The sequence below is a fragment of the Eublepharis macularius genome, chromosome 15, assembly GCF_028583425.1.
Source record: "Eublepharis macularius isolate TG4126 chromosome 15, MPM_Emac_v1.0, whole genome shotgun sequence".
Taxonomy (NCBI): domain Eukaryota; kingdom Metazoa; phylum Chordata; class Lepidosauria; order Squamata; family Eublepharidae; genus Eublepharis; species Eublepharis macularius.
The window spans coordinates 57,442,247-57,468,892 of NC_072804.1; the positions used below are offsets into that span (position 1 = coordinate 57,442,247).

At 54.0% G+C, this 26,646-nt stretch overlaps 2 protein-coding genes and 1 pseudogene across 3 annotated transcripts in view; 1 reads left to right on the plus strand and 2 right to left on the minus strand.

Annotated features, from left to right (window-relative positions):
* PAK4 (p21 (RAC1) activated kinase 4) overlaps positions 1 to 14,384 on the minus strand; it is a 56,680-nt gene extending 42,296 nt beyond the window's left edge. Inside the window, exon 1 of the mRNA XM_054999406.1 lies at positions 14,297 to 14,384. The gene's annotated coding sequence lies outside the window, so the exon portion shown is untranslated. The remainder of the gene's footprint in view (positions 1 to 14,296) is intronic.
* Positions 13,869 to 17,385, plus strand: LOC129343008 (F-box only protein 17-like; annotated as a pseudogene).
* A 718-nt stretch (positions 17,386 to 18,103) lies between these two features.
* Positions 18,104 to 25,811, minus strand: LOC129343545 (snake venom vascular endothelial growth factor toxin vammin-like). Of its 2 annotated transcripts, none has more exons than XM_054999809.1 (7): positions 25,344 to 25,811; positions 23,660 to 23,690; positions 23,352 to 23,548; positions 22,072 to 22,151; positions 21,824 to 21,853; positions 21,585 to 21,647; positions 18,104 to 20,836 (listed from the first exon to the last, which is right to left on the minus strand). In XM_054999809.1, exons 1-7 carry the CDS (start codon positions 25,623 to 25,625, stop codon positions 20,740 to 20,742), a joined length of 780 nt encoding a protein of 259 aa, XP_054855784.1. In that variant the 5' UTR covers positions 25,626 to 25,811; the 3' UTR covers positions 18,104 to 20,739. The 2 variants fall into 2 exon arrangements, with proteins under 2 accessions (XP_054855784.1, XP_054855783.1); XM_054999808.1 differs by having other exon boundaries at positions 21,393 to 21,647.
* Between the last annotated feature and the right edge of the window lie 835 nt (positions 25,812 to 26,646).

A 26,646-nucleotide genomic window follows, 5' to 3' on the forward strand; every position in this document is an offset into this window, starting at 1 on the left:
ACAACAACAAAATCTGTCCCTGTTGACTACGTGGTGCCATAAAAGCATTTCATGGGAGCACTTCTGGCGGGGGAGGGGGGGAGCCCTTTCCCCTCTGCAGCTTGCTTGCTGATCTCCTAAGCTCCATTTAGACTTCCCAGCTGTTTCCCCGCTTGCAATGGCACGCAAGAGTTTCCAGATACCCAAGTCCCACTGATACAGCAAATGCACCAAAAGATGCGCTCAAAGCAATTCAGTCCGACGGGGGGGGGGGGGTTGTTTCAGGGTCAGCCATGGCTGATGCACTCACAAGTACGCTTCAGCTGATGCAGCCCAACACAACGCAGCACACGGGAGCGCCATTCCAAGGGCCCCTTTCCACAGCTGCCATCCGTTTAAAAAGGCCTAGCAGGGGACATCCAGCTCCAGAAGGGACACACGGAGCTCCAACGCCAAGCTCCTCAGAAGAGCCCATGAGAAAAGGTTACGGAGGACGACTTTGCCCCCCACTTTAAAAGCCCTTTGCGTATCACTGTAGAGGACAAACAATTTCATTGCGGTTTTCAGTTTTCCCAACATCGTAATTTGGGGGCATCCAAAGACATCCCCTGTAGGTAACCCAGAGATTGCGCATCCATGTTTATAATCAGTCAAACAAAAACATCTGTGAAGGGAAAGCAGCCGTATGGGGGGTGGGGGAGATAAAAATGAGGACTTCCCTGTGACTAATGAGCAGAAGAGGAGGCGTCACAGACCCGGCGCTGCCTCACATGCCTCAAGCTGCTTCCTATCCAGCACCACAAAGACACACTTGACACCAGAGAATCCAGAAGTGCTCAGCAGCAGGAATCCCAACCACCACATTGTAAGGGGTTATCTAGGCTCCACCCACCTATCCAACCGCTGGTTTACATCATTCCACATTCTGATTTTTTTTGCTAGGATGGGAGGGGGCAACAGGGAAGCGGCCAAAAACAAACCCTGGACCAGGGGGTGGGGGGACTGCAGCTGAAGGTCTTATCCAGATATTCCCTTCCCACTGGAATCCTGCGTAACATCCCACTGCAGAGAACAAGCTGGTTTGGCTCAACACAGAGCAGGGAAGCAGACCCAGCAACCCTAAGCTCAGGGTCTTCCTATCCCTCTGAGCACACTCAGAATTCTAGATGCACCAAGAGGAAGCGGATGTGCCCTCTCAGAGACTGAACGTTCAGATTCCCCACACAGGTACATTTCGGGGAGCCTTGTAAGTCCACTGTTTCTATGCACTTTCCAACCTTTTTATGGCACTGATACAGCACTTGAACAGAGCTACTCAAGGGCTTCATATCTACCCAGCAGTAAATTCCACCACTTTGTAAAGCAAGGTCAGCGTTACTATCACTATACTCTAGATGTGCAGGGCTGGGTGTGTGTGTGTGTGTGTCTAAGGCTTCTTGTGTGAGACATTCATAGCCCAACAACAGCCTGACAGCATTTAACCTGACTGTAAATGACCCAGAGTCAGGGGCAAGCACTGAAGGAGCCTGGTGTCCAGAGGATACCAAATTATCTAGGGTGGTGAAAGGCAAGGAGACTGCAAATAGTTTCAAAGTGGCAGCAAAATGGCAAATGGGTTTCAGTGTAAAACAACACACGGTGGGATCACCACCACCACTCATGTCACCTGTACACTGGCGGTAACTGAACTGGAAGTGACCAACCAGGAAAGGCAGCTGGGGGTCTTGCGAGGTCTCAAGGAAAAAGCTGACTCAGCACACAGCAGCGGCAAAGGAGGCAAATGCCTGCCCCAGGGGAGTAGTTCTTGACAGGGCAGGTGTGGGTGAAAGAGTGCCCAAGATCACAACGTTAGTACCGAGCTAACTAAGGCCCTCTCACAGCCAAACTCTGACCCCTACCCACTGAACCAGCAGCACCGCCCAAACTCTTCAAGCTGGTTTCTCTTAACAGCTGCTAGTGAAAGCTCTCTGAGGGGTCTCAGAAATCCGTCACACAGGCTGCCAGGGGAACTGCTCCCAGCTTGGGCCAGTCAGTCCCACCCAGGGATCAACCTCTGGCTTCAAACAAGGACTGCTCTTAAATTTCATTGACGAAACTGAAACACCTCCTCCCAACCATCTATACCAAGATATACTGAAAGTCTAGCACTATGAACTAGACCAACTATACCGATATACTGGGACTTATTCTTGTGGTATATGAACTACAAACTATAGTAAGCAAGTGTTTTAAATGCTTTTCTTCGAAACCTGCCATCTTGTATAACCAATATATTACTCCAGGTATTTGCTATTTAATGTTTATTGTTATTGTTTCTGTTTTATAATTAATAAAAGTTGTTTATTAATAATAATAAAAAAAACAACGACTGCTGAAATATTCTGCCTCCACCCCACTTCTTTTTGCTGTATAGACACCAAAGAACTCCATGGCATAGAGAATGGCTACATTCCAAAGGGAACTTCAGTGCTTGCCTGCCTGGTGGGTGAACTAACACACTCACCCACTGCCCACTTTCAGGGCTGGACCCTCCCAATTTCCTAGCAATTAGCGGATGCAGGGGGTAAAGGGTACAGGCATCAAACAGAGCCATCATCATGCATGCATGCACAGCCCCCTCCCCCACGGGCGCACACACAAAGCAGCTCTCTCCTGGAGCTCTAGGAGATGCAAACAATTTAGCAGCACTCACTCTGCCAAAGAACCCGAGAGGTCTTCAAAGGGAAGGGGATGCAGGAGGGAGAACGGGAAAGCAGGCATGCCAGGAATGCAGAAGGAGCCAACACCAGAACTGCCAGCCGTCCCACCTAAAGAGCCTGTGAACTGCAGCTGTGCACTACTTCAAAATGCGGAATGGCTAGCTGGTTAAGGATTACGAGGGGACAGATTTTGCACATTTTGAAAGAAGAGCCTTGGCTGCCAGTTCTTTTCCAGGCACAGTTCAAGCTGCTCTTCAGTCTGGGATGGAAGGACTCCTTGGTCCCACATAAATCTGCCCGATGGCTGAAATCACTGTCAAAGGCCCCGCTCCAGGTTGCAAAGTGGGTGGCGACCAGAGCCAGGGGTTTACCTGTGGTGGCAACTCATTTATGATATACCCCCACCCTCTCCCCATCCAGCCGGCACCTACCTCTGTGGAGCTTCAAGTGACAGGCAAAAATAGTTTCATTTCTCCAGGTATTTAATGACAGTTAAATTGTATCTCACCTTGCTGTGCTTTTATCTCTGCTCTTTCTACTATTTTGTGCCCCCTTTATTTGGCCCTTAGACTGCCTGAGTTTTTAAAGAGGAGTTAGCCGTGTTAGTCTGTAGTAGCAAAATCGAAAAGAGTCCAGTAGCACCTTTAAGACCAACCAACTTTACTGTAGCATAAACTTTCGAGAATCACAGTTCTCTTCGTCAGATGCATGATGAAGAGAACTGTGATTCTCGAAAGCTTATGCTACAGTAAAGTTGGTTAGTCTTAAAGGTGCTACTGGACTCTTTTTGAGTTTGTTCAGGGTGGTGAAAGCCAGAGAGGATTGTGAGGCACTCCAAAGGGATCTGTCGAGACTAGAAGAGTGGGCATCCATGTGGCAAATGAGGTTCAATGTAGCCAAGTGCAAAGTAATGCACATTGGAACCAAAAATCCAAAATATAAATACAAGTTGATGGGGTCTGAACTGGCGGAGACTGACCAAGAGAGAGATCTTGGAGTCATGATAGATAACTCACTAAAAACGTCAGCACAGTGTGCGACTGCCATAAAAAAAGCTAATGCCATGCTAGGGGTTATTAGGAAAGGGATTGAAAACAAATCAGCCGGTATCATAATGCCTCTGTATAAATCGATGGTGAGGCCTCATTTGGAGTACTGTGTACAGTTCTGGTCGCCACACCTTAAAAAAGATATCATAGCACTGGAAAAAGTACAGAGAAGGGCAACTAAAATGATTAAAGGGTTGGAACACTTTCCCTATGAGGAAAGATTGAGGCGCTTGGGGCTCTTTAGCCTGGAGAAAAGACGACTGAGGGGAGACATGATAGAGGTTTACAAGATAATGCACGGGTTAGAGAAGGTAGAGAAAGATGTGTTTTTCTCCCTTTCTCACAATACAAGAACTCGTGGGCACTCTATGAAATTATTGAGCAGTCGGGTTAGAACAGATAGAAGAAAATACTACTTTACACAAAGGGTGATAAACACATGGAATTTGTTGCCACAGGAGGTGGTGGCAGCTACAAGCATTGCCAGCTTCAAGAGGGGACTGGACAAATATATGGAGCAGAGGTCCATCAGTGGCTATTAGCCACAGGAGATAGATGGTATTCTCTTTGTGGGGAGGTGGTGCTCTGTTGTCTTGGTGCTGGAAGGAAGGCAGTGGGAGGGCTTCTGGTGTCCTGGCCTCACTGACAGTCCTTTAGATGGCACTGGATTTCTAGCCACTGTGTGTGACAGAATGTTGGACTGGATGGGCCACTGGCCTGATCCAACATGGCTTTGCTTATGTTCTTATGTTCTTATGTTCTTATGAGTTTTTAAAAAGACACTTTTATGGCATGACTAGTTTTAATTATGAATCATAAGCCATCTTGAGAACCATGATTAAAAGTGTGAGGTAAAAAAATTAATAAATATTTTATAAGTAAAAAGCAAAAGGTCTTGATCAGGCCAAGGAACACACAGAACCAATACATATCATGCACGGAGCTGCCCAGAGGAAAGGTAAATAGAAATGCCGGCTGTGACCCACAAGAACCGCACGGGGAAGAGAGTTGGTGGGAACCGGCCTTTTCCACTTTCCCCCCTCCGTGCTGTAACCCCCTCTAGCCCCAGAATCACTGTCTGCAAGGTGCAAGGGACTCCCCAAAACAGCACTGAGTACAACAGCAGGGTCCGTAGTGCAATGCGGGAAGTGTGACCCCCACCCACCCACCCACAACAAACACACACAACAAACACACACTGCAGTCTCCTCCTAGTGTCAGAAATCTGCTGGCTACAGGCCCTGGTAAATGAACCCCTGGAGCAGCACCAGGAGAGTGCTTAAGTACCGAAAGGAAATGCAGGAGGGGTCTTTGCCACCCCCAGAAGTCCCAGCCATGATGGGGGCCTACAAAGGGAGCTTCGCTTCCATGCTTCACAGGAGGCTCTCAGGTGGCGCCACAGCCGCATTCCAGCCAGTGAGTACTATTTGCTACTAATTAAGCTGCAAGCTGATTATGCAAGACCCTTAATTAGCCCTTTACTTTGTTTACCAAAATTACAGAGCATCCGCTCTGCTAAGCATACATGTGGGATGGCTGAAAAGAGCAGCAGGCAGAATTCGTAGCACTGCTCTTCTCCCTGCAACATTACCAGTTTTCATTACCGGGAAACACACCCATGACTTCAGAAAATGCAGAGAAGACAGCACATCTCAAAGAAGGCAGCATTGCTACCGTCAGAACCCCCCCACCCACCCACCCTTCCTCAGGCACAGCCGAGTGCCTGCCCGCCTCAGAGAAGACGCTTCTCCCTGGGCTACTGCGGAGCATCCGCCATCCCTCCATTTCCACCTCTAGAAGAACAAAGTACAACTAAGAGACTCAGCCTAGAGTTGGAGCGGCCTACTCTGACTAACAGTAACTGCACCAAATCCCAACAGCCAGAATTCAAGGCAATACTGCCCGGTTTGGGGCGCGACGCACCTGGATGTTTTGTTGATTTCCAGATTTTTCTGCTGTTTTCTGCCTTGAGTTGTTATAAGCAAGACTTATTTCCTCCCTGCACCTCTCCTTTCCAGGGTACATCATCTTGCATCTTGCTACAGTACAAGCCACTTATAATGAGAGTCATTTCCAGCCAATTCTTCCCTATTAAAATCTCTCCTGCCAATTGCCTTGCCCTGACCACTCTATCAACTTGGACTTCCCTCTTATTTTTTCCTCCTTCAAGGTATTTTTGCTTGTTTGCCTTGCTAACAGGGACTCCCTGGAGCGCCCGCTGCTTCAAACAGCTCTAGCATTCCAAACCCTAATTGCTTTTCAAGGTCACAATGTAAACCACCTGATCAGAGGCACTGAGAACATTTAGGAATGCACAGCATGGCTGCCTTCAGACAGCATGACAAACCTGTTTGCTCGCGACAGGCAAGAATGCCGCTTATTTTCATGCCTGCACACTCCCCTCCCTCCTCCCCTAGAACATGACACGTGGCCAAAAGCCGCTTGGTTTGGGAAGCCTTCAGACTCCAGTTTGCTGTGGCTTTTTAATGCACATGCCTGGGCAAACTGAGTTTGTTTTCTCCCCAGAAGCTTGGATTCTCAGTTGGGATTAACCATGGCTTACAGTCCTGGTCCGTGGGAAGGAAAACCCCAATGTGCCCAGACGCCTGCGTCCAGGTGTAGTGGCAAGTGACTGAAGGCTTTCCAAGCCAAGAAGCTTTCAAACACATTCCATGCACGAGGAGGCAAAAGAGTGCAAGCAGGAAAAGTAGCTGCGGTTCTGCCAGTCGTGAACAAATGAAGGTTTGTTGTGACATCCGAACGCAGCCGAACCCTGGGATGGGTGACAGTAAAAGTAAAATAGTATCTGAAATTTCTACAGACTACTTGCTGCCTAGCTTAACAACACACGAGATATATGGAGAGCATTCTACCAGCTTTTCCCATCCCCAGATTTCACTGGCTTAGGCAGCACACTCAAGTCAACGCCACCCGTCTGGCCCAACCACTCAAGCAGACATTTCTGCGTGCCAAAAGCCCTGTCCCAGTGACTGCCCCCTGCTTTTCTCCCGTGCCTGACTCAAATAATCTATTTAGCAAGATGACAGATTACCCACTTCTTCTTGTCACCCTGATGAAGCAAAGTGCACACTGCACATTCCATCCTCCTGTGTGCATACATCACACAAGAAAGGGAACTTCCTAAACGCTCACCAGTTGGGTCTGTTAAAGCAAAGGAAAAGCCGCTCACCAGAGAAACGGACTGGCTGCTAACATTCCAGGGCTGCCCACATCACAGCAAAGGGGCCTGGGCAGCAAGGAGATCCTGAATCCAGTCACAAACTGCCGCTCAACAAGGCTGAAGTCCTGGCTTTTACAATGGCCCCATCCTGCTTCTGTTTGTAACTGACTTCTGCTATGGGCTTTTTTTTTTTTTTTACTCTAATATATTTAAATGTTCAAAGCCCTGTCTTAGTAGATGGCTGGAGTAAAGACCTCCCAAACAAATACATGCCATCCCCATTTCGAGGCAGCCAGCTCTGCTCCAACCACTGCATCAGCAGCTTCCTTTCATGCAGCTGAGGCTAATGCAGAGCATACAGGCAAACGACACCCTCCCCCTCCCTGCTTCCTGCAACCCACGAACACAAAAAAATGAACGCTGAACAGATGGGCAATTTTTTTCCTTCTCTAGCATAGCTGTTCGACGAGACACTCGTCCTTATGTTCTGCAGGCACTCAAAATTATAACATAAGGCTGTACAGAAGATGAGGCTCAGATGTAAAAATACAACCTTCCCCTCCTGTCTCTCCTTCACCCACTCAAACCCTGAATTTTTATGGGGGGGGGGAGAATACACATACCATGGAATCAGTGAGAAAGCCTGGGAAGAATCTGGTGCTCTTTACATACACTCTGCCCACCCCCTTCCTCCTCCTCAGTTCTGCCTTGACCTCATGCACTAAACTCCCCTCCTTGCTTATCTTATCTCCACCTCCCTGACAGAGCACGAATGGCGCTCCAGCAGCAGGGCTGGGAAAGAAAGTGGCTCAGGACCTTGGAGCGACAGAGCAGAGCAGGCCATGCTGGGGCCAGGCGGACCAAGGGTTCCAAGCAGCTTCGCATTTTCCTATGCTACTAGACTCTTTTTGATTTTGCAGCATGAAGGAGTAATTAAGACAATCCAAACAAGACTAAGCAGACCAAGATTCAAATCCCCCTCTACCACAAACGCACTAGGTGGCCTTAGGCAAGCCAACCCTCTTGCAGCTTCCCATCTGCCATAGAGAAGAAAGAGTACTAGCCTACCTGACAGGGCTGTGACAAGGATTACAAGAAAACCTATACAAATTGCTTTGCACTCTGAAAATGCTATACAAATGTGAATATTAATGACCAACGAATGAATGCAGTCACCCGCTCCCCCCACCCCAAATATTTGTTCAATCCACAATCCCAAGGAAGCAGGCCAGTTTTTTATATATCTATTTAGAGAACTGTTTCCTTTTGGGGGTGCTGATAAATGTTAGCAAAACACCACACAGGGAACAAAGCACAGTATCTAAAGCCACACCTGGTCAATGGAATAAACAGTGGAAACAGCCTCGTGTATTTTCACTTTGACGTCACCAAAACAAGTGGATATCGACTGAAACTTCACCGCTGTTGCTGTCAGATAAAAGCAAATTCCATGATAAACTTGTATTTCTCACTATAAAACCAACAATTTAAGTGTATGGAGGGTTAACCACAGAGTGACAGAAAAAGGTGAATTCACATGAAGAGCAACATGTGAAACAACTACGACAATGCAAGGTGAGGAAGAGGCATGGGGGGGCGTGCTGGTCCCGCCGTTTTGGGCCCACCGGTGGGTTCCTGCTCTTGGCCAAGAAGTAAACCCTCTGCCTTTCTACCCATCAGCACCCAGACGGTTCTCATGAGAGGCCAAGGCAAACTAGCATTTTGGACATCCCACCCCAAGGGCACCTGCTTCATCAAGACCCCCCTCAACAGTCTCCAGAAATCCTCTGAGCTCCTGCTAGCAGCCACTTGCCTGATCATACCCCACACCACAATTTGTCTGATTGCTGATAAACTTGGGTGAAATACACACACCCCTCACCCAACAAATCCTCTTTTACACTACTACTACTTCTGAGCAAATGAATTTCGCAGCACACAACAAGCCACACAGCTACATCTTTCCCCCGTGTTTTATGGTCTGCTTCTAGCCTGAGGGCCATTTTAAGGGTTATTTTAATACTGATAATTTTTATGTCTTTTTCTCCTAACTAAAATTTTCTCACCAAACAGGCTACAATGATGACTACATGCCTGTTCATAGAACAGTAAGCGGCATAAATCACACAGAGGTGAACTCACAACAAGGAGGGCGTAAGTCCACGTGAACGGGCTCCTTACAGAAAAGATGCCAAACGAGCCTGTTCAGTTTAGAAACAGCCATCACCATAGGGGGGGGATTATAAAATGATCAGTATATGGAGGGAAACTTAAATCGCTTTCTTCCCCTATGAGAACTCAAGAGTCAATGCAGCTGACTGACTGGAGTTCCAGCACTAACAATCATGTAGGATGCCTCACAGCACACACCAGGCATCTGGAATTCATTAGCACCAGAAGGGGAGGCCACCTCAGACTTAGGCAGCTCTTCCAAAAGGGTTAGGCAGAACACATGGAGCAGGCCCCCTCCACAGCAACCAGCCCTTGCCGCTGAATGGAGCCCCCGTGTACACAGGCTGCATGCAAAGGAGAGAGAAAGGCTGCAACTGCCCTATCCTTTTTGCGAGCTTCTAGCTGGCTGTTTTTGAAGACAGAACCATGGTCTGATATAGCATAATCAGTTCTTATGCTCTCATCCATAAAAAGCTGGCGACACTCAAATAGATGATAAAATTAAAAAGAGATTCTTGTTCCTACAGCTAAACAGGAAACAAAAATCTAGAAAGCGTAACTCGGTTTAAGGGGGGGGGAAACAAAGACGTTCAACAAGACTGGTCCTGGGTAGCTGGAAACTCTGGCTGCAAGCACTCAAGGCCACCTGAGATGCAGCCAGACCTCTCGCCTCTCAAGGCCTACAGTTCAATGACCCCTACTGCCTCCGTTCAAACATAATCCTTCCGGCTTATTATTCATACATTTTTACAAGCTATTTTGTCCTACGCCAGTTACCAGATGCAAAGAACAATATATTTATTCATCCAGCAGGTTTATTCTGTTACCAGAAGTCAAGTTTTTTAAAAAAAATAATGCTGTTGGGATTAGTTAATATTTTCACTGGCAGGAGAACGCGGTTTCTTTGGCTAGCTTTCAGACCTTGTTTACTGCATTGTATTGAAAGCATTTTTGGAGCTCCTGGGGTCATCCACAGCTCCCCTCCCACTACCTTGCAGCTGGATGTTTTCAAGAAGATCCCATTTGCCAAAGAGCCCAGCCCAGCCCACTCAACAATAAGAATTATAGTGTTTTTTTAAAAAAAAATGCAAATTTCTAGTCCTCATGGTTGCAGTCGTGTTCTTGTGCACAACGGCAAACTTTTTCAATCCAGCTATCCTCAAGAATGGAGCGATTTGTCTTTCTGCCACATGCCTGATCAACTCTTGCCAAGTTTAGTAAGCGTTTCCTCTTCCACTTCCTTGGGTTTTCCTTTGGAGGTTTACTTGCAGAGGGATCCTCTTCCTTGTGGAGGGAGGGACCCTCTATTCCTTTCAAGTGATTCCAAACTGGGAATAATGATAGACAGAAGTATCCTCCAGTCAAAAGAGGCCATGAGTTAGAGACTTGCTTTTAGCATCAGATGCTTTGTCATTTTTTTGTGAAACATTTTCAGAATTCCTTAGAGCCTGCTAACATAAGATATCCAGGGATAATAAAGCCCATGAACTTAACCTCTGTTTCGCTCACACATTCACAGGGTAAACCAGAGGCTGAAATGAGCTGAAAACCTCAAATCCTGGCAAGGGCAGGCTCCTTTTTTTTTAATTACAGCCCTCTCTAAAGAAGGTGCTTGGCTCCTCTCTCTCTGGCCTGCCACCAACTATTACCTACAGTGGGCAGAAATTGCAGTTCCACTGAGAAAACCACTGGCTTTGCGAATGACTCCAAAAAGTCAGCAAAGGTATGCAGTAAGGACATCTTTATTTGTTTAGCACTCCAAGATAGCCTCTGACCCGCAATTATGTAAAGAAGGCTATAAAAACACAGACCACAAAGGAACACAGAGCAGAGATCTCACCCTTACTCTACTGGACTTGGTTGGCACCCTCTCCCAGAGGGCCAGGAGACCCACCGGAGCTCTGCTCAGACCAGTGGCTGCAGCCAACGCGTTCAGCTATGAAGCAAGAGGGATGGTCTCAACCAAGTCACACTTCCTCACTTCCTGTGAGATTCCTCACAGGACTGCTGTCATGCATGCTAAAGCAACCCTATGAACATCTGGCAAGATGCAAATATTGCCACTTGCATTCAGAACAGCTGACGTTTCAATAAATGCGGTGAGTTTTCTTATGACATTCTCATTTCTGCAAATCATATGCCAGTCCTTAAAAAAGAACAGGTATACAGTAAGCTCAGAAAAAGTGATGAAATATATCACTGAGCCAAGTTCCTTCAATCTGATCCTTTGTACCTTTCCAGAGTACTCTCAAAGTACATTTCTGCAACCTAAAAATAATTAGAACCACAGATCCTAAACAGCCAAAGAGGAGTGAGTGATACTTCTGAATACGCAGCCAAAGAGCTCAGTCTCAGCCCCAGAGATTGTGTTCCAAACCGACCCAGAGAGCGATGCGCAGTGGCTGGCTCACAGCTGCAGAACATTCTTCCCCTGGAGACTCATCATTTCGGTGGTCTAAATCAAACTGGTAAGGAGTGGCGCTCTAGTATGTTTTATTGGGTGCAACTGGAGATTTTATATTTTTGTAACTATAGCCTGAATTCCATAAACTCAGAGAAATGCTGGGAAAAAATAAGCCAAAGATGTTTTCCAAAAGAGGGTCTGTCCCCCTGCTCAGTTACAGAATTGTCCTTCAAGCTTCTCTGCTTGCCGCTGCAACTATTTAGGCACAACACACACACGTGTATGTGTTGCTGAGCCCTGGCTGTCACTCCAAGTGAGTGAATCGCTGTTTTAAAGTGAATTGCAAGCCGTGGTCCTGTCTGCTTAGTCAAGCTGCATCCATCACAAGAAGCAACTGTCAAGAGAAAAGCCCAGAAGCACATTCACCGACCAATATGCTTTAGTGAAAGGCGACACTCTTCAGGCACATCACCTGACAGAGGACAAGCCTCAGTTTCATTTTTAATGCACGCTTGCATTCCACTTCCTAGCAATTAAAGGCAGGCCAACAGAAACTTTGTACTCTTCTGCTGGAGACATTTGCTCAGAAAGACTCTTCCACGGGATGCAGTTCCGAAACATGCCAAGCAAAGAAGCCAGCCCGTGCAAAAGACATTCTGATGCTTGCTCTAAGGCTGGAAAAGCTCCATCTCCAAAAGTACACTAACATTTAGAAAAAATGCTCATGTCTTCTAGCCATAGACTGCACTCCCATACCCCAGTGAAACCACAATCATCCTAAACAACACGTTTGTTGGGCTGCAAGGCTTCCTCAGAAGCGCTCCAACTGGAAGAGCAGGTGACCACTGAGCTTATTTATTTTCATCATTTCTTATTGAGACTCAAGGCAGACTACCCAATGTGAGTCAGTACAGTCAATTTCACAGACGTTTCAATGTAATAGGGTATATAAATGCAAATTTGCAAAGATTTAAAACCCACAGAAATTCAACAAAGAGTTGAAGAAAACGCTGAAACGGAGCATTAGCAACTGTAAAACTGACATGTTAAGCAACATAAAACCTAGTAATATCATACTTAAAGCAACAAATACTACACAGTAGCACACACTAGCAAAGGCTATGGTCCCTGTCTCTTTACTGATGCAGTCCTCCTACCTGAGTCAAAAGCCCTCTTGATTAATTCAGCTTTGCATAGTTTACAGAAAGCCAGGAGAGTGGGAGCTTTCCTGACCTTTTCAGGTAGGCTGTTCTATAAAGTAGGGGCCACCACAGAGAATGCCTGTGTACGGGCAGCTGTTGACTCAAATGACTGCAGTTCTTCATATGTTTTGTCCAGCAGCAAGAACCGTGGTCACATCAACTGCTGTTCAAAAGCACACCTGTCACATTCCTGCCTCTCAAACAGTTGGCACCAGCTTCCCCATGGATATGTGTTCTTCTACTCTTAACTTTCAAAGCACGGGAGAGAACGCTTTGCCCAGTTACCATGAGTGGATGTTAGCACTTCCCCCTTCACTTTGAACCCCCATCCTATGGCCCACCAGGAAAAACTTCCCCCACTGCATTCCTGGACAACACAGGATTCTCCTGGCTGCTCAGTCACAGCCCAAATGTTCTGCTCGCTAGACAGGCAGGCCACTGATTTCTCTGCCCAGCAAAGGTGGATCATTCCTGCCCACCTTTAATGCAACTAAGGGGGCAAAGGAAGCCTTTAGAGAAAAGATCTTGACCCAGAGGAGGATCAAAAACAGAATCAGGAGGTAGACCAGCGTGCTAGCACAGGAAGGCAGCTTGGCAACACTTGGTTGAGAAATGCCATTCACTCTTTTTAAATTGTTATTTAAGGCTCAATAAACACAGACTGGTGATTTCTGTGGGCATGAACCATATGCCGTTTACAGAACTCAGCAGAAGCAAAAATCCACTCTGTGCCAGACTCCAGCATACAACACCATACGGGTGACGCTGGCTCCAAAATGTCCACTGCAGGGCCCCAAGTCCCTGTCTGCCTGCCCCACTTCCTCTGTTGTCTTCTGTGATGCCCATCCCAGGGCATTGGGGGCAGGCAAGAAAAGCACAGGGGATACAAAGACAGAAGCAGCAAAGCGGCTGATTCTTTTCTGATGTGAAGCTGGAGCTGCAAAGCCTGGCCCTGGTCAAGGACCTTGCGTGCTGTTTCAGGAGCAAGTGGGGCATAACCTGAGAGGGGGACAGGAAAAGAGAGAGCAGTTGGTGATTTACAGCCAACCTCAGGCAGCGGTTAATGTCAGGTGTCGAAGACCTGGGTTCAAATCCTGCGTTGGCCACGAATTCCTCCTAGTGAGTTGGGCCACCTGCTCCCTCTCAGCACCGCCTACCTCGCAGGGCCCTTGCATGGTCAAGATGATGGAGGGAAAGGGCGACGTCCTCTGCCCTGAGCAACTGAAGGCCAGGAGTCCAGAGAAGCAGGCGAGCTATCTCACGTGAGGCCCTGACACCAGCAGTCCCGCACTCTAGCGGTGAAGCCGGCCTAGAGCTGGTTCCAAGGCCCTCCCTTCCCACGGCCAATGCAGCTCTCTCTCGGCCTTAGTCCTACCTCGCAGGGCTGTTGCGAGGGGGAAAGAGAACCAGGCAGGGAGAGCGAGAGAAAAGCCTCCCTGGGCAGGCGAGCAAATTAGGCTTTGTCCCACCTCGCAGGGCTGTTGAGAGGATGGCATAGCGGGAGGGGCCGCTGGCTGCGCTTTCCTTCGGAGGGAGACAAAGGAGGGGGGGAGCAGCTCTCCCTCGGCCCCGCGGGCCCCTTCCCGAGCCCGCCCTCCTCGCCCGCCCACCTGCGGCCTCCTTCTCCCGTCCCACTCGCGCGGCCGCCGCCTCCCGGCTCTGCTCGCCTCTCCTCGTCCCGCTCAGGCTCCCCTCACGCCGCCGCCATCTTGGGAGACGGCCAAGCCACATCCGGGACAGCGCCTCCCGTCGCCCTGGCAACACAGGCCGCCCGCCCTCCGAGGGGCGGGGACGGACAGGCCGGAAGGAGAGGATCTCTCGCCCTCGTTGGCGGAGCACGGACGGGCGACGATAGGCGAGGCGCTTACCCAATCAGCGGGTGAACTCGAGAGGAGGGGGCGGGGCGGACACGGTCATTGGCTGCCGCGGACGTGGACGGATGGGCTCCTCGAGAAGTGGGTGGCGTGGCGGCCCCCGCGGCCAAAAGTCCAGAAAGCGAGGGCGCCCTCTGGTGGGCGACCGTCAGGAGCAAAGTAGCCGTCTTCTCTCCCCCGCCCGCAACTGGGACGCATGCGCAGCCCCGGAAAGAGTCCCACGGGGCGGGCCTTTCCGCCGGAGCTGCTGCGTCCCCCCCCCCCCCCCCGGGCGGGTCCCGGGGCCTGGGAGGGCTGCTGGCGATTTGGCCCGCCGCAGGGGCAGAGGGCTGCCCGGGGGAGGTGGCGCCCCGTTCCGGGCAGGGAGGGGGGGCGAGTTAGGCTGGCCCGCCCTTGCCCGGCTCTCGCGTCTCTGCAGTACCCGAAAGCAGAGCGGACAAAAAGATGCTGTGGCGAATTTGCCCCCTCCCTCCCTGGTTCCCGGGAAGGCCCGGAGAGGCTGCTTTCGGGAGGTTCCGGACTCTCCCTTCTTTATGCTTCCACCGCCCCCTTGTTTTTATTCAACGCCCCCCAGTTGCACCCGAGGCTCCTACCGCCCACCTGGATCATTCCAGCACCCCCCCCCCCCGCCCCGCGGGATTGCCCCCTTTGGGAAGCGCTGCCCTAAAGGGATGCCAGAAGCCCCTTAAGGGCGGGGAGGGCCGGAATGCAGGCCCCACACTGGTGGGTGGTGCCGGTTTGAACACAAGCGACCCCTGCTGTTGTGTGTGGCCCGTCTTGGCAGCCGCTGAAATTTATCCCGAAACCTTCCTCTTTCAGACTCCCGAGTTCTGTGGGGCTGACCATGGGCCAGGCAAAGAGCAGGCGAAAGGCCCGCAGGATCCCCCTTGCACCTCCTGCCGCATGAGCTGTTGGTGCTGATCCTGAGCTGGGTGCCAGGCCGGACAGTGGTGACTCACCGCCGCCTGGTGTGCCGCCAGTGGAGGGATTTGGCTGACAGCCCCGTCCTCTGGAGGCATCAGTGGGAGAGGGACCCCTCTAAGCGGGAAGCTCTCTGGGCCGCCCTTGAAGCTGCCCCTCACTGCCCCCGACTGTAGTGGGGCCGGGTGGGCATCCTGCAGCCCTTCGGGAGGAACCTCATCAAGAACCCCGGGCGGGGGGGGGGGAAGGCGAGTCGGAAGGGGGCTTGCAGGGGGGGGGGAGCAGCATGTGGAGCGCAGAGTCCCTCTCTCCTCCGCTGAAGAGATGGCGGGGCTGGCCAGTCCTGCCTGGAAGGCGAGCCCTGGGCTCTGGGGATGCTTCCGCTTAATCATGGACTGGGGGTGTGTGAGGCGAAAGAAGGGAAGAGGGAATCGTGGCCTTCTGGACCTGCCCTGTGTCCATGTCTCCTCTGTTGCATTCACAGAACAGGTTCAACACTGGCAAGTCTGGCATGGGGGTGGCGCCTGCTGGGGGGGGCAAGTGAGTTTCTTTCCTGATTGTGGGGAGTTGGGCCGGGTACTCTTCCCCTTCCTGTTACCCCCGTTCATTGGAAAGCCAGAAGGACTTCTGGCATCCTTTTGGATCCTGGGTAGACTCTGGAGGGTGTCGGCAGCTTGTGGCCCCTCCTTGCAGAGACTGGGGCCCCTTTCTCAGTTCCATGTCCTTCTCTGCCTTGGAAAAAGAACACTCTCGGCACGGCAAACTTTCACAAAAGACAGAAGCTGAGCGGGGCGGGGAATGCTTCAGGCAAGTCCCAAGCCTGCAGCTCACCGCGACTTCAAGTGAGGTGGCAGCATTCTAGCGGGCAGCCCTGGGTTCAGGTCCCCTTCCTCTGGCGCGGGGAGCATTCCTTTGTACAGCCCCTTGTGCACGTTGGTGCGCAACCCTCTGGTAGTCCTGAAGGACCCTTGCCTCCCGCCAGAGCATTTGGGTGGAATGACTGCACCGGATGGATCCAGGAGCTTTTTTGTTGTCTCTTCCCCAAAGCACCTGCTGGATGTCGCAGCTCATTGATTTGGTGAAAGAAGGTCTATGGGAAGATCTCTTGGACACCTTCCAGCCAGAAATTTTTATCTCTGACTGGTGAGTACTCACTCTTCTTTCGCTCCAGGCCAGATCAGTTCACGCAATATCTGAAAACGCCCTGACCACCAGCCAGACGAGAGACGTTGCAGCTTCTCAATAGCTGGGCTTTGGCTTGCTTCCGCAGCCATCCTGTTAGGCAACTGGGCCTGTTCTCGGCGCCCCTTCAGTCTGCTGCCTTTTGTTCTGCCGCCTTAACTGTACCCCATTGCTTCTCCTACTCCCCACAGGTGGGGCACCTATGAAAAATGTGGCTGCACCTACAACATCTACATCCATCTCCTGGCAGCAGACAAGAACTCGGTGATCGCCAGATTCGTCACGGAGTCCGACCTCACAGAGGAGTGGAATGTCCCATTTCAGCAGGTGCCGTGTGCTGTGACAGCCTGCTTTACTCCCAGCTCTTGAGGGTCTCTGGAGTCCCTGTGCTTGTGGTGACAGAGGGAGAGGGTGTGCGGCTCCAAGCTTAGGCCTGCTCCACCGCTTGGCTGGCAAGCTCCATGGCAGAGAGGGTTTGAACACAGGTCTGGCCCAGACTCACTCCAGTTGCTGTACTGCAACAGCACGCACCCGAGCGTGGTTACTGCGGTGACAGTCCCTTCTCTTTCTCTTCACAGGCTTCCCACATCTTCAGAAACTACGGCCCAGGCGTTCACTACCTACAGTTCCAGCACATTGGCTATTGGCTTGGGGCCGAGCACACTAAAGCCCACATCACACATTCCACAGTCCTGGTGAAAATCACTGCTGCCTCTGGTTAGGGCCCTCACCTAATGGGAAGACGTAAAACCTGCTGTGGGGAGGGTCTTCAACAGATAATTGTGAGGAAGGTAGCAGGACACGTTGGATGCATTCTTGCTGATCTTTTTGCATGCAGTTTTATGCCTAATAACCCAGCGAATGTTCATCTTTGCGCAAGTTATGCCCTCCCTCACACACACAACGTGCCAGGCAGCTTTCTCTCCCACAGGTGCATCTGTCCTTCCTCATCCCCTTCTCGAGGGTGCATGTTCCCTGGCTGTGAGGGAAGTATGTTCTATCAGCTGGTCGGAAAAGCCGGATTTATCTTTCGGGAAGGCCCGCCTGCTTCAAAGCCTGGAACAGGAATTGCAGGGAGGAGGAGAGGACCCGGGAAGACGTGCTTAGGATGCCTGTGGGGTCTTCAGTATGGCTACTTGCCTGGCAGAGAGCTGGGGAGAAGATGCCCTTGGCAGGCAAGGCAGGGATTCTGTCTCCCATTCTCATCCCCTTCCTAGGGGGATATTTCTAGCTTTGGGCTGAGAGCGACTGGACCACGGTCTCGGGGAGTTCTGTGAGGAGTGGAGAACTGCTCTGTCAGCTGGAGCCTGGCTGTGATTCCAGGAGAGCTCCTACCCCCACCCGGAGGCTGGCAGCCCTGCCCAAAGTCCATTCTTTCCTCCACTTGATGGAATGGCCTATTAGCTGAGTTCAAACAGAGCAGAAGTTACACTGTGCTGATTAAAGAGGCAAAAAAGTTTATTTGAGGAAATACATACTTGATAGCGAAGAGGGAGAGATAGGGATAGAGTCCTTGCTATCTGACTACATCTTGTAGAGAGAGTGAATGAGGCAGGAGAGAGAAGAAGCCGTGTCAAACTGACACTGAGAGATGTCTCTCGGTGCCACACCTCTGAAGATGCCAGCCACAGCTGCTGGCAAAACATCAGGAACTACAATGCCAAGACCACGGCAATACAGCCCGGAAAACCCACAACAACCATCGTTCTCCGGCCGTGAAAGCCCCCATGCCCCGAAAGGGCCCCTGAGAGGCCCGGGGGATGATAAATGGACACATCCTCTTCTCTAGGATCACGACAGGGAGGGCGACAGTCGGGGAAGAGTTCTGTGGCACCTGAAAGTCTGCAGACTGATAACTTTGAATAAAACCTGTGATGTTTCCTTGATAAGGTTTCCATGATGGTCCACAGGCAGCTTTCATGGGGTTGATGATGTGCCAGGATTTGGTCTGGATTCTGTACTGGGATCACCGCTGCCTCAGACCCCATGATGGGCGCAGTGTAGGGTTGCCAGCCTCCAGGTGGTGGCTGGAGATCTCCCAGAATTTCAACTGATCTCCAGGCCACAGAGATCAGCCCCCCTAAAGAAAATGGCTGCTTTGGAGGGTGGACTCTGTGGAATTATGCCACGCTGAGGTCCCTTCCCTCCCCAAACCCCGCCTTCTCCAGGCTTCACCCCCCCCAAATCTCCAGGAATTTCCCAACTTGGAGCTGGCAACCCTAGCGCAGAGGGTCCCAATTATGATTTCTTGGTCTCTGATGAGCCAGGAAAAGTCCAGCCGGAAAGTTGACAGGTGTCCAGTTTTCACCTGCAGAGTCCAATATTTTTGTGGACTGCCCAGGGGAAACGGAATTAAAATACCAGACATATAAACGTCTGGCATTTTTGTGCATGGGAGAGGAGCGGCTGGCCTCTGGGGTACATGAGCTGGCAAGAGCACCAGCCGGCGTTCGTGAATCACCTCCAATGTCTCCCCTTCCCCTCTGCTCCATCACTCGCTCACCTGCCCATACTGGGGTAGTGGCCAATAGGAAGCCATCTGGGGACCCTACCAGCAGGAAGCATAGTGTGAAACAAGCAGATGTCCCACAGGAAGAAGGCTGCCCCCGCACCATCCCGCTCTGCTGCTGACTTGGCTTAAAGCAGGAAGCCCCCTGCTCTGACTTCACACACAGAGAGAGAGAGAGGCCGCCTGGGGGGGTGCATCTGTGTCTGCCCGCCCGTCCATCCGTTGTCCGGGCCGGCTGGTCCACCGGGGCAAGGGGGGCAGTGCCCACCAAGCCCAGCTCCTTGCCTCTTGCCTTCACACTAAAAGTAAGAGCCATGCTGAACGGCCTGCCTGTCTGGGGCTGGCAGGCTGTCATCTCCTTCCTGAATCCATCTGAGTCTTCTTTCTGGATTTCAGCCAAGTTCTGCCCTGCACTGCTAGCTAGAGGGCTTCCAGTAGGTTTTATTCTCAAGTAAGCATGCGCAGAATGTCAGCTGGCAGTTTTTTATTAACAAAATGTATTACTATTATATGTAGAAAAGAAATTAAGAACAAAATTGAGAGACCCGCTTAACTAGGTGGTAGGACCTAGTGGCTGGAGGGCTGGGTGTGGGCAGGAGGGAGGTTGGGGGTGGTGGAGGCCACACCATTCCCCCTCCAGAGACTCAAGTATGGCAGCTCACAAGCCTGCTGCACCAAGGAAAGAGAAGAGACTCTCCTTATTTAGCTGGACAACATAGAGAACCAGCATGGTGGTGTAGTGTCAGACCAGGATCTGGGAGAACCAGGTTCAAACCCTGACTCTGCCATGGGCCAGTCACACACTCTCAACCTAACCCACCTAATAGGGTTGTTGTGAGGATAAAATAGGGGAGAGGAGAATTATGTCATACACTGGGAAGGCCTCTTTGGAGACCTCAGTGTAAAACAGGAAGAGATATAGAAGCCAAAATAGTCCTTCATAATGGGCAGGAAATGTCTGAACTTGTGCAAAGTGCCTTTCCCTCAGGAATTACAGGGAGGTTCCAGACAGGTCACAGCCACCTCCCGTCTCTGATTAAGAAACGAAGCAGAGACTCTTCCTGGCTTCTTTGCTCGTAGAGGATGGAACACTCTTAAAAAGAGCAGGCGTGGAAGGTAACAGATGATATTGTGCTAAATGCCATTTAATGCAACGGTGACATCTCGCGCGTGAACACCCACACACACACAGGTCAATACGTTCATGGAGTAGGCAAGCGTATTTAGTATGAAAGAATTACGTGCCATAAACAAGGCAAGAAGAGGGCTGGGAGGGGGGTATGCGTTGCAAGAGGCCTCTGTTTGCAGTAGCCCAGCGCAGACACCGAAGCCCTCTTGGGCCATCAGGAGAAGAAGAAATGAATATCTATGCCATGGAAACGAAGGGAGCAACATTCTCCGGCAAAAACCTGGGTAACAAGGAGCCAGCGTGCCCACAGCCCAGCGGTGCCAAGAACAGCAGCCCAAGGCCAGCCCACCGGCTGCTCCTGGCAGCTGGAGCTGCCGCCTTTCCACTCGCAAGTCTTTCCAGGAGGTCCTCCTTCCGGCGGCAGCTTGTCTCCCAAGGTCAACTGCAGGTGCCTGTGCTCGCAGCACTTGGGCCCAGCACTTGCTCTGGGCTCTGACTCTGGTCTCCTGGCCTCTCCACAGGGGGCACTTTGCATCTGCAGGAGGAAAAGTAATGAACGGAATTCGGAGGGCTTTGGGGAGCGAGGACAATGCTCCTTTTGCCCGGGGGCTCCAACCCTCACAAGGCATATCGCACACACACACACACTACACCTGTGGCCAGCACTGAAGACTGGGAGGAAGGGGCTGCACAGGTGGCTAGAATCCTGCCAGTGAGCCAAGGCGCAGAACCACAAGGGCCCCCTTCCCCCATCACCTCCCTTTCTGCTGCCTTGCTGCCTTCCAGGGGGGCACTACAGGAGACCCCAGCCCTGTGGGAAGGTCCCGGTCCCAGCCGCTGCCTCTAACCAGCCTGTTCCTTAGAGCGAGGTAAGCAGTGGGTCCACCTACTGGCAATTAGAGGTATCACCCCCTCACCCGGGCAGCTTCTGTCCCTGCTTAAGGGAGTGTTCCCGACTGAGTTGAGTCGATCGGGACCAAGAACATAGTTGACAGCTGCTCATATGCTCAGGCTACAGGAGACAGAGCTCTTCCCCAGCCTTGCTCGCTCTGAAAACTGGAGTGGGGACCGGTGGCTCAGTAAAAGAGCACCTGCTTTGCATGTAGAAGGTCCCAGGTTCAGTGCCGGCCATTCCTTTCTCTGCCAGGGAGCCACTGCCAGCTGGACCTCGATAAACCAAGGTGGTTTCACCTGTTGAGTCATTCAGTGCAGGACTTCTGCACACAGATCCGGGAGCAACAGAGAGCAACAGTGTATTGTCAAATGCAATATGGAGTACATACAGAGGGGTGGAAGGCATCAGGCTCGGCTCCCGCGGTCTCCTCTTGGCCCCTATCCGATGGTGCCTGAAGCAGGGGGGAGGGAAATGACTCTCACTAACATGCTTGGAATCAGATTTGCCTGGAACAGGTATCAGACAAACAGCACTCTCTAGGAAGTATGTGAGGGTTAACAACCACCCCTTTGTCCCCCTTCCCGCGTAACCCCTTCCACTCCCCACAACCAGCTGCCCCCCACATACCTCTCATTTTTCAAGCGCTTTCGGCGTGGCCTGAAAACAGAAGAGGAGAGCTTTCAATCTGCCCACAGGAAGGCACGTTGCGCGGCCCAAACACACGGAGGGCCATGTGCCAGGGCTGCAGCGTGAATAACAGTGCTGCTGAGACGAAGTGCTCCTGGGCCAGGCCTCGGCCAGAGCCCTCCGCCCCCAGTCAGCCGCAGCCGACCTCTCCCCCCTGCCTTGCTGGCATGTCCCTCGCTTCGGCTCACCTGCACACACATTGCGTGTGCTCCAGGAAGGTCAGCTCCGCTTCTTGAGTCGTGCCCAGGGTGGGGCTCACCTGCACCACCTGCTGGGCAGAACAGAACACGTCACTGGCCTCGTCTCTCCACCCCAGCCAAGTGGCCTGGCCTCAGACTTCAGTGTGCCTTTGGCAAGATGCCCTCCAGTGGCCCCATAAGAGAGCCCCTGTCTCTTCCTTCTCTGGGGGCAAAGGGAAGCTCTGCCCCACAGCCTCCAGCATCTCCGAGGCCAGGAACTGGGAGACCCTTGCAGGGTCCGGGGAGGGGGGGGCATTTCCTGCTGAAAGTGGGCAGACTACGTGCCTCTGGCAGGCCCTCAGCCAGGCCCTTGGCAAGCATCCAGCCCAGCTCCATTCTGTTGGGCTCTGTCCGGTGGACTCTCCAAGGCACCCAGCTGGCCACACACTGCCGGAGGCAGAGCACTGGGACAGGCTGGACTTGGGGTCCGATTGGGCCAGTCAGTCCTTGGGCTCCTCCTCACCAGGTTTCTTCTCAAGACCGTTCCTGAGCCCCATCCCTGGAGCCCGCTTGGGCGCTCTTCCCTGCTGACTGACCCGGGTTGTCCTGACTCTTCAGGCAGCCCCACCCCTTTCTTGCACTGTACAGCTCCTAGCACACGGGAGCACACTGCTGAGAAATACATGAAGGCTTTTATGAAGCCAAACAGGGGAGGCTGCCTCTGCACCTGCCTGAGTCTTTGCTCTGGGTCATAGATCCAGAGGAGTTAGCCGTGTTAGTCTAGTTGCAAAATAGAAAAGAGACCAGTAGCACCTTAAGACTAACCAATTTTACTGTAGCATAAGCTTTCGAGAACCACAGCTCTCTGTCGGTTGCATCTGACGAAGAGAACTGTGGTTCTCGAAAGCTTGTGCTACAGTAAAGTTGGTTAGTCTTAAAGGTGCTACTGGTCTCTTTTCTGTTTTGCTCTGGGTGACAGCCATCTGTCTCTTCTGGGGGCTGGTAATTTTGCCTTGCCTTTGCCCGGCTGCCATCCCCACATTCAATTGCTCCCAATTCACAAACACCGCAGAATTGCCCGGCCTTTTAACAGACAGCTGGTTGCCCCTCCGCTGGAGCCCCTGCTCTTGGCTCGATTCTTTCCTGGCAGAAGGCAGACGTCGAACAGCGACTCAAGCAGACCGTCCGCTTTGCTGGGATGCCTCCCGTGTCACCCGAGGGCAGTGCCAGAGCAGCGCCTCGGGGAGGGGGGCAGAAAGGGCTCCCGCTCGCTCCCGCCCCCTCCCGACCTGCAGGTCCACGCGGCGGGTCTCCACCGGGGCGCACTCCAAGCTCTCGTCGCCGCAGCAGCCTGCGCAGCGCCGCAGGGGCACGCAGGGCGGCTTGAAGATGTGCTCGGCCTGGTGGGGGAACTCGCTCAGCACGTCCACCAGGGTCTCCCGGGCCCGGCAGTAGCTGCGGCTCCAGACCTCCTCGAAGGGCACCACTGCGGGAAGCAGAGCGCGGGCTCAGGCCTGCGGCTCCCGCCCTCTCCCGCCCCACGCGCGGCAGGCCCGGCTCGGGCCCCGGAGGAAGGGCAAGAGGGGCGCTGGCTCACCTCCCGTCGCTGGGTCAGAAGACGGCGCCCGCTGCAAAAGAAGGGGCAGCAGTCAGAACGGGCGGCGGCGGGCGAGGGGCTGGGCGCCCCGGAAGGGAGGGGGGATTCAGCCCGCCCCAGCCCACCCACCCCCCAAAGCTCCGCTGTCCCCCTTGAAAACAGCCGGGCGGTTTCTCGTCCCCTTGACGCCGAAGCAAAAGTTGCAGCGCGCGTGTTCCCATGGAAACAGAGCGCTGTTGCCAGGGCGGGGAGGCCCCTGCCCCGAGGAGACGACAATGAAAGGGAGCGCTCAGGTGGGACGAGCGTCGCAACAAACACAATCCCATGTCCTGCGGAGGGGGAAAGGCGGGCTACAAACATCCTGTGAGAGATGCTGCTGCAGCCCTTCCTTGCCAGACCCGCCCCGATAGCCCGGCCTGGGGCCCGGGGCAGGGGCGGGGTGGTGGCGGCTTCTATGGAGGCCCGAAGCCTTTCACCGCAGCAGCTGCTGTGCCAGAGAAGGCCGCCAGGTGGCGAGCGAGGCCCGCCAGAGATTCGCACCGAGCGGATTTCGGCCCCGGGGCGCGCGTGTGGAGGGGGGGGCGCTCTCCGGGCAGGGGCCGCTCCTGCCTCTCCCAGGGAGGGTCCCAGCCCGGGTTCGGCTGCCTGTTGCGGTCACCCTGCTGGTTTCCCCCATTCAGTCCGGATCGTCGCCAGGAAGTATTTACCCAGCGACAGGCGACGCTTGCCAAGACTTGCCAAAGGCACCGAGAGGAGGGCCCCTGCCCCGAGGAGCCTGAACTGGCACCAGCACACTCACCAGCCGCGGAAACCGCGACCTCAGGGAAGGCTTCTCGGTGACGCTCCCGCCCTCCGGCTTGGGGAGCGCTGAGAGTTATTTCCCGGAGGAGCCGGCGGCTAGCGGCGAGCCAGGCGGCCTCTCCTACTGGGGAGAGGGCGAAGGCTCCCCGGGGAACAGAAGAGCTGCGCCTGACTGGCCGGAGGGGCCGCCGCGCAGTGCCTTTCGGCCTCCTGCCTTGCCCTCCCGACTCACAGCCCCCGAAGCCTCTCTCCTCTGCCCTCAGTGGGTGCCACCCCCTATGAAACCGGCTAAACTAGCTGTGCCCCCCTCGGGGCAGGGAGCGGGAGCGTTTCTCTCAGGGCAGCCTCCAAGGGCCCGCCCTACGTCTCGCCCTTTCGGGACAGCTGAAAAGCGCAGCCTCGCAATCGCTGAGCGCCCCTCGAGTTGGGAAGGGGCCTGCGCCAAAGCCTTCCTGGCCGGCCTTCCTGAGGGCGGGGGGGGGGGCTTCCGCGGAGCATCTCCCCGGTGGGGGGGCGCCTCCTCTTTATTAAGGGGGGGCCGCCCGAACCCAGCCCTGCTCTCTCGGCCGCCTCGGAAAGGCCGGCCCGGAGCATCTGGCGCCTGGGGGGGGGAGGGCGGACTAGGGGCTTCCCCCTCCGCCCCGGGGCTTTTGGAACCATCCCGGGGTCTGTCCCGGCCGGAGAGGCCTGCCAGGCCGGCTCTCCGCAGCGCGGCTGCCAACGGGTCGTGCCCGGGCTGCCTCCTTCGCGAAGAGCCACGTCGCCTCGGCGGTGCTTGGGAGCAGCGCTGGCCCCTTCCCGGCTGCCTCCGGCTCTCGCCTGCCCGGTCCACCCACCGCAGCCAGCTGGCCAGGCGGCGCGGAGGCCTCGAGGAGGGCCTTACCTGGGGGCCAAGGGCGCAGCCGAGGAGGGCGGCGGCCAGGAGGTGCCCGGCGGCCCGCATCCTCCAGCCCGGAGAGGGCTCGCTAAGCAGGGCGCAGGCCCGGAGGAGGAGAGCCGTCCCTCTGCCGACCCGCTTTCCCCGGAGGCCGGCAGCAAATGAGAGGCGGAGAGTGCCAGGAAGGGGCAGAGAGGAGCTGGGCCTGGGCATGGCCGGGAGGGGAGGGGAGGGGCCGGCAGGCTTTCCTGGACCGCGGCTGGGAAGGGGGGGGGCTTCTTTCCGCATCCCCCCGGGCCATGGGGCCGAGCAGGTGGCCGAGCAGGGAGCCCTGCCAGCCACGCATCCCGGCAGGCGCGGCCACCCCACCAGGCCATTGTGCGGACAACTGAAGAGGGTTCTCTGTGCATGGTCAGAGGCACTCTCCCTCCGGGCAGCCCTCAGGCCAGGAGAAGAAGACCCTCCAATCGAATGAGGCCGCTCTCCCCACCCCCGAAAGCAACCCCGATGCGCTTGAAACGCCCCACCAGGCCATTTGCGGTCCCAGGGCCCAGGCCGCCCTGGATCTGGCTGCCCCGAAACTTAAGGCTGCTTGTGGTTCCGCAGGACCCAAGGCGAAGCTCTCTGCACATGCTCAGAGGCACTGTTTCAATGCGCTAGCTGCATAGTGGGTCCAACCAAAGGAAGCCCAGTTTCCAGGTCGGAGGCTGCGCGTTCGTGCTCAGGGAGGGTCGTTGAACTGCGGCGCCCCCCCCCCCACCGCGTCCCACCCCCCGGCCTTGCTGTGTCATTTCCCGGTTTGCGCTGGATCCACCCCCACCCCCCCAGTCAAGGCCCCGCGCCAGCTGGGAGCCCACAGGTGCTCGGAGGAGAGGGGGGCGCTGGCGTCGGTCCGGGCCGGCAGCAGCCTCAATTCCTGGATGCAGCTGCCGGACACTTGCGCCGACCCGACGGCCCCAGCAGCTGGCCCGGAGCTGCGCCAAATGCCCCGAGGGCGCCGCCGCAGAGTCACCGGCCGAGTCAGCAGCCCCTGCCGGGATCGCACTCGATCGGGGAGCTCTCCCATGCCCGTCGGCACGAAGCGATCCCCAAACACACTCTGGCGACTTCCCCCGCCAGGAACTCGACCTGGCCTGACCTCACCGGGCAGCGCGGGGGGGTGAGCCGGGGGAGGCAGAAGTCCGGAGCGCGCCTGGGGCCGGGCAAGGCGGCTGTATGGGGGGCGCTCGGGCCCTGGCCAGGGGCTCCCGGCAAGCCAAGAAGCAGAGCCGGGGGGGCAGATCCTGGCCCCCTAACTGTGCGCCAGGGA